The sequence below is a fragment of the Aegilops tauschii genome, chromosome 2, assembly GCF_002575655.3.
Source record: "Aegilops tauschii subsp. strangulata cultivar AL8/78 chromosome 2, Aet v6.0, whole genome shotgun sequence".
Classification (NCBI taxonomy): Eukaryota; Viridiplantae; Streptophyta; class Magnoliopsida; order Poales; family Poaceae; genus Aegilops; species Aegilops tauschii.
Window position 1 is genome coordinate 65,600,482 of NC_053036.3, and position 9,337 is coordinate 65,609,818.

At 50.2% G+C, this 9,337-nt stretch overlaps 1 protein-coding gene across 1 annotated transcript; it reads left to right on the plus strand.

The window, feature by feature from the left end:
* The first annotated feature begins 7,383 nt into the window (after positions 1–7,383).
* Positions 7,384–9,264, plus strand: LOC109765364 (peroxidase 2-like). Its single transcript, XM_073509527.1, has 4 exons — positions 7,384–7,522; positions 8,320–8,510; positions 8,604–8,894; positions 9,151–9,264. The coding sequence occupies exons 1-4, from the start codon at positions 7,384–7,386 to the stop codon at positions 9,262–9,264; spliced, it is 735 nt and encodes a 244-aa protein (XP_073365628.1).
* Positions 9,265–9,337: the final 73 nt, after the last annotated feature.

Consider the following 9,337-nt stretch of genomic DNA (forward strand, 5'->3'; position numbering starts at 1 on the left):
TGCACACGGGGCAAAATTCAGGCTTGTTAGGTGCTCCCTGTGTTCCGAAATACTATAATTTTTTTTAAGATTCCACTATGGACTATATACGAATTTATATAAATATATTTTAAAACGTAGATTCACTCATTTTGTTTCTTATTGAAATCTCTAAAAGTATTTATATTTAGAAACGGAGGGAGTACGTAGCAAAGTGTCTAGCTGTCTAAACATTTGAGTAATAGGTCTGACCTTGGCTGTATTTCAGGTGGTGCATTGACAGTACAAAATTCGCTCCACCGTCGGAGGTCTAGAAACTAGAAACACAGTGACATCTATCTCATCTCATTTTGCTTCATATGTAGTTTTTTATTGAAATCTCTAAGAATACTTATATTTATAACAGAGGGAGTACGTAGCAAAGTGCCTAGCTGTCTAAACATTTGAGTAATAGGTCTGACCTTGCCTGTATTTCAGGTGGTGCATTGACAGTACAAAATTCGCTCTACCGTTGGAGGGCGGCGGTGGGGACCGCGTATTGCGGTACTACGGCCCAAGGGGGCGACACAGTGGCGACGCGCGAGTCGATGCAGCCGCTAGGAGAACCATGGGGCGGCGGCGCTGCAGCTCGACGGGGCGACGCAGTGGCACCCCGATGCTCGATCGGTGGAGAGGCGCGCTGTACTCGGGACGATTGTCACGGGACCTGCGGAGGCGCGCGCAACCGGCGGGCCAGGTCGGTCTGGCTGCGTAGATGGGGCGGATCGCGGCAGCGAGCGGGTGATCAAGCCGATCGCGCGCGAGGTCGGGTACGCCGCTCGGTGGAGGCAGGTGGCGGCGGAGTCCGAGATGAAGTCGGCGACAACGGACGGCGTGGGACGTCGTGCGGACGAGCACGTAAGCACCGGTATCCGGGTTGCCAAAGTAGCGCCGACGCCCGAGCAGCGAGGCCCGAGCAACCAACGTAGCAGCGGCGCCCGAGCTGAGGCAGCCGACGAGCCTGAAGAAGCCGGCCAGACGCAACCGGGGACGAGGCTGGCGAGGCACGCCGTAGGGCCGCCGTGCAGACGCGGCGGAGGCGGGTGGCGATGGACAGCGTGGATCGACAGGCGGGCCGGTGCGCGAACAACGGCTGTGATGGGCCGCCGCATCCCGCGAGACCGCCGAGTTGGGGCGATGCAGGAGTCCGGTCGGAGTAGGGCGGCGACGGCCATTGCAGGGCGACGACAGCCGATGCGTGGATGGCGGTTGGCCCTGGCGAGCCGCCTCGGCGCGCGTGGCCGCCGGGTCGGAGGAGAGGCCGTCCGGTCGCGCCAGGGTCGGAGTAGAGGCGCGTTGGTGTCGACGGCGGCGGCGGGCGACGCAAACCAATCAAGCATAGATCGAAAAACCAAAAAGAAAACGTTGATCAAAACGACCGGCGAGAAAGAAACAGAAAAAACCGGAGCAAGGGCTCAGGAAAAACACTCTCTAGGGCAGTCGGTCAACACGACCGGCGGACGAACCCTAGGTACGAGCGGCGCGGCCCCCGGCGGCGGTCATGGAGGCCGACCGCCCCGGGGGCGGCGCGCGGGCGGAAGCGTCGGGCGACGGCTAGGGTTGGATCGGTTAGGCTGATACCATGTTAGAAGGGAGAGGGGGATTTGGTGAAATATGATGGATGTATTATTAAGCCTCGAGGGCGAGTATATATTGAGTACAAGACTTGAAGGGCAAGAAGCCTCTTCTGGAGTTAAGACAGGAGACAGATTACAAATTCTAGACTACCAAATACAAATAACCCAAATATATCTCTAACAATCTAGAAACTAGAAACACGGTGACATCCATCTCATCTTATTTTGCTCCGTATATAATCTTTTATTGAAATCTTTGAAAAGACTTATATTTGAAAACGGAGGGAGTACATAGAAAAGTGTCTAGCTGTCTAAACATTTGAGTAATAGGGCTGACCTTGCCTGTATTTCAGGTGGTGCATTGACAGTACAAAATTGCTCTACCGTCGAAGGTCTAGAAACTAGAAACACAGTGACATCCATCTCATCTCAGGATGTATGGATGCAAATATGTTTGCTACAAGTGGTATATCAGTGGTGTATCAGTGGTGCATCAGTATTCAGTGATCAATAGTAGCAGTCAGACTTCACTGACCACTTTGTCAAAAAAATAAAATTACAATTGGACTATTAACTGACGGATGGGTACATGCAGTCAACAGAAGAAGGATAAACACATAGTACATTGTATCTTTAAAAAAATAAAAAGTCATGCATGGTACGTCTCTGCAGATTAGTACACCATGCAGTATAGTATTTTCTTTGTCTCCATTTACACACCTCAATCACTTAAAATCAAGTATTGACCTTTCTTGCAGAATTTTGCATGGCTGGCATCCTACCTAGTAACAACCACATGTATTGGGTGGAAGAACTGAAACTTCATTTTCTCGGACACAGTATTGCTAGCTCATGATTAAGACAAATGCTCGGAACCTCAACGCAGGTCTGCAAGGGGCATATGTATTGATGAACACTGCCAGGGCCAACCAACTAATATTCCGAACCATTTGGTGAGCTACGATAATTCTGAGCTTGTGGTGCCGCTACCACAACCCTAGCCTACTAGCTAGCCAATAGATTTCCCATTGTTCATAGTTGCGTTGCACTAGGAACACCATACCAACCGTACTATATCCATCTCCAACCAAAAATAAACAGTACCGGTTGTCATGTTACACCAAATGGACTGTCACGGGCTGCACAATCGCTTGTAATGTGTCAGCTATATAAACGGGTGTATGTAGTCATGGTAATGCAGGCCATTGCATAGTGACGCGTTTGGTTGCTCGTATATCAGCCAACCAGGTCCGCGCGGGACGAAAACCAGTTGTTTGATTGCCTGGGCTGCACTCACGTCTCGGCCTGCACGGAACTTAAAGCAGTCCCGGGCCAGGCCCGCGAGCTGCTGCCGAATTGGCAGTTTCTCCACAGCTAGGCTGAGCGCGGCCACGCGTGGCTCCTCGCCGCACGCCTCAGGAAGCGCGGAAGACGAGACGGGACGTCTCATAACTCCCCCTCCCTCTCCTGTCACTGCCCATTCCCATTCACACCACTCCCCCTCACTCTCCTCTCACCGCCGGCCCCTTCCTCTCCTCTCCTCTGCTCCAATGGGTCGCCCTCCGGCGCGCCGTTCGCTGACCCCCATCAGCTCCTGCAACAAACCGCATCTACGAGCGGTGGGTTGCCGGCTTGGTGAATTCCGGGGTCGATTTGATGTGGGCTCTGCACGCGCCCTCTCCTCTCTGCAGCAGGCCGCCCTGTCCGGTCAATCCGGTGCCGGCCGCTCCGCCTTCGCCGCCGTTATCAGCAGGGGCGGACCTAGAATAAAAAGTTCCGATGTCCACGTGTACGCCATTAACGACTTATACTAAGCAATAATATACATAAAACTAACCCACTTAATAGCTCAAAATGTCCAATAGTAATATCAAAACGAAGTGTTCCTCTTGAAATTCTTGTTCGTTGTGTAAATTATACAATAAAACATAAGATCTCCAAACAATGGGAACAAATATGATCAACATGAATTCCCTGGTAATTCGATGATTATTATGTTATCGCAAGTGGACAAAGAGTTATATTATTTGTGTTTGTAGATAGAAACAACAAATAAAGCTTGTTGATCGAACGGTATGGTTGTGAAGTTAAACTTACTTTCTTTTTTCAAAAGAAGTTAAACTTACTTGACATTGTGTCTTAATGTTGCCGCGCGGTCGACAAATAATCCAAAGTTCCAAATAGATGTGAATCACTAAGAAAAATATATCAAATCCCAGAATCCAAATCTCAGTTGTAATACCCTTGCATTTGAAAACAGTAGCCATACAATCTAGGTAAAGAATTAGAGAAAATTGAGATATGTAGATATGTTTCAGAGAAATTGGTGACCTTACCGAGAGCCATACTATTTCCTTCAATTATTTAGCGATCTGCAGCCGCCATCGGACAAGCGCAGGGGAGGGCGGCTGATGAGTGGCGATTGCTCAGGGAATGAGGGGCGGCGGCGCGACGGAAGGAGGCGAGCAGGCACCAACCGAACTAGCGCAGGATACACACGTATGTTTTTTTTAGCGGTACACACGTATGTGAGCGGTAGGATCCAATCGATAGCTATCTTCTTTTCTTTGCTCCATCGAGATGATCGACAGCCAGATGGGCCTTCAACTAGATGGGCCGCGCCTGAGCTCGCTCCAACGATCGTCCAACGGGGGTCCAGATTTATTTTTTACGGGTGTCCAAGCCTCAAATACGAACTAGTATACACGTAAGCGCAATTTCTACCCGGTGTCCTGTGAACGTAGGTCCGCCCCCTTCCTACCCTAGCCGCCGCCACCGCCAGGCGTCTAGGGTGAGGCAATCTATTTCCTCCGATCTCCACCGGCCGGGGCGCTGGCCCCCTTTCCCTTGGGCCGCTGCTCCGGCGGCAGGAGGGAGGGGGGCCCGTTCCTCCGCTCTGTAGTTAGGGTTTGCATTTGTAGGTCGTGATGCGTCGTTGGGGTGGTGGGAGCGACGCCTGAACAAATAAATCTGCCTTAACTCCACTCTCACAGTGGCGGTGTCTTTCATGGCAGCGTCTCGGAGTTGATGGCATCGTGTCTCTGTGAGATCACTCAGATCGGTAGCGTTAGGTTCATGGATGGTGTTGGCGAGGCGGCGGCGGCGACTCCATCAGGTGTGTGTCTCCTTCTGCTCTGTCCCCATTGTTGTGGCGTTGTCTCCGACGTCATGGTGGAGCAGGGAGGTTTTGTTGTTCAGGAGTACGCGCAGATGGTTGTCTACGCAAGTGACAACTGGAAGATGGTGTATCTTGTGTTGGGTCTGTGGTCGAAGGCTGACAGTTCTGGTTTCCTCCTCCGACGTCGTTGTCATGCGGGGGTGTCGGTTCTGAAGTTTGATGGCGTGTCCGGGGACATGTTGCCCCGGTCTGATTCTTTCAACGGCTATGGTTTTGCTTCTAGCAAACTACTTTGGAGGTCCGTAAAGCTGCTGATCAGCAATGGAGCCGCATCGAGCTTGGGTGAAGAGGTGATCTGTCTTTTTATCCTTCGGTGGCCGCTTCGGTGGTGTCGAAGGAAAGGAACATGCGCTGGTATTCTGCATAGGATTTTCCTATCTTTTCAGTTATGTATGGTCAGTGCTTACGTGCCTTGTAACTTGATCTTTATTCTATATAAATGCGACACATATTACCATGCAAAAAAACGTAGGTCCACCCTTGGTTATCGGACCTCGAGGTCCTGGGTTCGGTGGTGCCGCCGGTGGGGGTCGGCAACGCGACACTGCACGGAACCCCTGTGCTTGGGGGGTTACCCCCATCCAAGGGTTTGCTTCGGGCATCGCCACAGCCCATGGACAACGGCGACCTCCTCCTCCTCGACCGCGCGCGTGGGCAGCAGCACCGGGCTAGTGCCGACGGCCGTCGGCGTTGCCGGCTCCCCCTCCTCCTCGCCCGCCATCGTCTTCTCGCCGGGGCTTTCTCCCCGGCCTGCGTACGCTCCAACTCCACCCGCTCCGGTAAGAACATTCCTTCTGCTCGTAGATTTCTAGGTTAGTGATTTCGTCATTAGCATGCTCCGGTGAGATGTGAATCGATTTGATACGATTCGATTCGTTTGGAATCGAATCGAATCAATTTCTTCTTGTGCGGTACTGCTCATAGGCAGGGTAGTGTTCTTGCTTGTTCTGTGTTTCATGTGCATGCCTACTATAGTGTTCATAGGCATGCTAGCTAGATTGGATTGTGCTTAGTGCTGATGATGTAGAAGGTGTTCTTGGGCATGGTAGATAGGTTTTTTATTGATGTTCATGCCAACTAGTGTTCATAGGCATGCAAGATTGGTGTGTGCTTAGTGCTAATGATGTACAATCTGTTCATAGCCATGGTAGATTGTGTTTGATGTTCACCATTACTGCTCATGTGCAACAATTAGTTCATGATGCTAGCCATATTATTGTTGTCTTTGATGTTCCTCCTACTTGTTCATGTGCATGTTATCTAGATTGGTGTGCTATTCATGTTCATGCTTAGGGTTCAAGGGCATGCATGCTATCTATATTGGTGTTTCTACTTAGGGTTCTAGTACAGATGTGCATGCTAGGTTTACATGCATGGTTCTCATGGTAGGTAGGAGCAATGTGTTTGCTACTTTAGGAAATGTAGCATGCTGCCAATGCCCTGTTAGTAATCCATGTCATCTTACTTGACAAGGTGATGAAGACAAAGTGGGACAGAGCCGGTGGAGGAGTCCATGTCGTCGCCGGTGCCGAGGCCGCCGTGGACTTCATCCCCACGAACCAATGGCTCGGGAGGGTGTACCTGCCTGGCAGGGTCGCCTTCATGAGCCAGCCATGTTCAAGGGGACGAGCTCCTAGGACCGGCCACGAGGAGGGGGGCCGAGAGCCACTTCACTTCTACATGCAAATCATTGATGAGGAGGATCTGGCCGTGCTCATCATCCTTCCCAAGTTCCAGGAGGTGATGAGGCTGTAGCTCGTGCTCAAGACCAAGCACGTCGTCATGCTGTCTTCAAACAAGTGGTGCAAATTCTGGGTGCAAGTCCAGACCTTCGAGGGGCAGATGGTGCTTGGCCGGGACTGGCACTACTTCTGCCATCGTCACAAGATTGTTCCCAGCGACCTCGTCATGCTGCGCATCTCCGGCCTAGGCCTCAAGGTCCAAATCAAAAACCACGACAGCTTCATCGGGTGTAGGGTTCGTTGCAGCAGGCACAGCTGCATCAATGACCCTGACGTTGCCTTCTGAAGTACTTTCCATGGACTCGTAGTTAGTTTGCTGCATCGGTGATCATGAACTGTTAATATTTTGTCCAGGTTTGAGCACCCTATGGTGAAGCAGGGGGCATGTGATGCCCCTAGTGGCGTTAAACTTAAGTCTGTTTAGCAGATGTGTTGTTTATCTGCCCTTATCTACTGTTTATTTGCTTGTTTATCTGCTGTTAGCTTATTTAGCTACTAGTTTCTGTGTTGTTTGTAGTTCTCTACCTACTGTTGTGCCTAATGTGGTGGTAAGGCCACCACATTTGATTGGGGTGAGCAGAACACAAACGTGTATGCAGCCAAATAGCTGTCGTTTGCATCTGCTTATCCCTTAAGCACAAATGTGGGCAACCAAAAAGTCTGGCCTAAAGTGGCCACTGATACAATGTAGACAACCAAACAACATGCAGATGTTGGTTTGTTGCCTGTTTTTGCTAAACCAGCCTGGGTTGAGACGTGGCTCAAATGCAGAAACTATTCACCCTAGGCAACAAAACGTGCCCTAGAGCTTTCATCTCAACAGGATTAGTGACTACTTGCACACGGAGGTTCACTGATGGCAATGGCAATGGCCTCTTCTCTGTCGGTCTTGTTGCTCCTGTGCCTGGCGGCATCGTCCTCGGCACAGCTTTCGCCTAGATTCTACGCGAGGTCATGCCCGAGGGCGCTTGCCATCATCAGGACGGGTGTGGCGGCCGCCGTGATGAGTGAGCGCCGCATGGGAGCGTCACTGCTCCGACTGCATTTCCACGGCTGCTTTGTCCAAGCAAGCTCCTCACGCCTTCTCTCTTTACTTATTGTAGTTTCTACTGCATACACTGCTGCTAATCTCTTCAATCCATATTAATTGTTGCTGATTTAGTGGATCGAAGGGAGTACTTAATTTAGAAGGTCTCAGTTTAAACTGTAGTCAAAGTCATTACACTATCAAAAAGTTAATGGACTGGATCACTACATGGGTACCTAACTACTGATAAGTTGACACTCTTTGGACCGATAATCCTACCCTCTAGCTAAATCACTTAAGTTGTTCTGCATAGATGTAGCTTTACTCCTCTCCAGGCTAGTCATAGTGGGAAGTAACTTATACTAGTGTCATGCATATGAGATTAGTCTAAATTACTACCTTCATAGTGCAAAGTAATATAGTAGTAGTGTCATAGAGGACTTCATTTATTAGCTTGTAGACCCATCTTGTATTGGAAAACATTATGTTATAGTAACATATTATGCTATCACTTCTCATTAACAACATGTCACATAAGCAAAAAAAAATAGAGTGCGCTATGTTACTAGCTAAGTTACTCCCACTATGACTAGCTTCAGACTCTTCACTTGACAGTGACTTTCCAATTTTTTTTCTTTGGCACTTTGACACTGACTTTTCAGTTCAAATCAACTAATGGAATTAGAATGCACTGAATCTATGTTTTTTTTTGCGGGAATACTAAATCTATGTTGACGGAAGTAATTTCTTATGTGTGTGTGACGATCGATGCGTCAGGGCTGCGACGCGTCCGTACTGCTGAGCGACACGGCCACCTTCACCGGCGACCAGGGGCAGCTCCGAATGCCGGCTCCATTCAAGGCATGAACGTCATCGATAACATCAAGGCGCAGGTCGAGGCCGTGTGCACGCAGACTATCTCCTGCGCCGACATTCTCACTGTTGCGGCCCGCGACTCCGTCGTCGCCGTAAGATCGATCCAGGCCACTGCAGCCAATTTGCTTGACAGTAAATTAAGAAACTAAGTAGTACTGTAGCGGCCTGGATCCAGGCCACTGCAGCCAATTTGCTCGACATCTCTCAAGGCCAACTGCCCCCGGACGACCGGGTCCGGTGACGGCAGCCTAGCACCGCTGGACACGACGACGCCCAACGCGTTCGACAACGCATACTACCGCAACTTGATGTCACAGAAGGGGCTCCTGCACTCCGACCTGGTTCTGATCAACGACGGACGCACCGCGGGCCTGGTCCGGACGTACTCGTCGGGGTCGGCACGGTTCAACAGGGACTTCACGGCGGCCATGGTGAGGATGGGGAACATCAGTCCGCTCACCGGGACGCAGGGGCAGGTCAGGCTCAGCTGCTCCCGGGTGAACTAAGCTACCCTGTCTAAAATCCGGGGCGATCAAAGGCGGACATAATAATTAAGGCTGTGGAGTTATTGTACTTGTACTGATCATGTACAAGATCCTTGTGCCATTTCTCGGATCATCATCAAGTGTGGGAAGATGGAGTGTCACGTGATGTATCTGACTATCTCAAGGGGCCGTCGTGCAAATGGATGAGTTGCATACGTATTTTTTCCCTTTGCTTAATCATGACCAGTTGCACATAATCACTTTTGTTTCTGACGAACTCTACACTTTGAGAAAAGTCATGGGTTATCATCGGTGCACACCACCATACGGCAAATCATATGGAAATGATTTCAACGCCTAAGAGGGACTCTAACCCATCCTAAAAAGAGACCTTGAATGGTCAACTCTTTAGAGCATCTCCAATAGATGCGCTA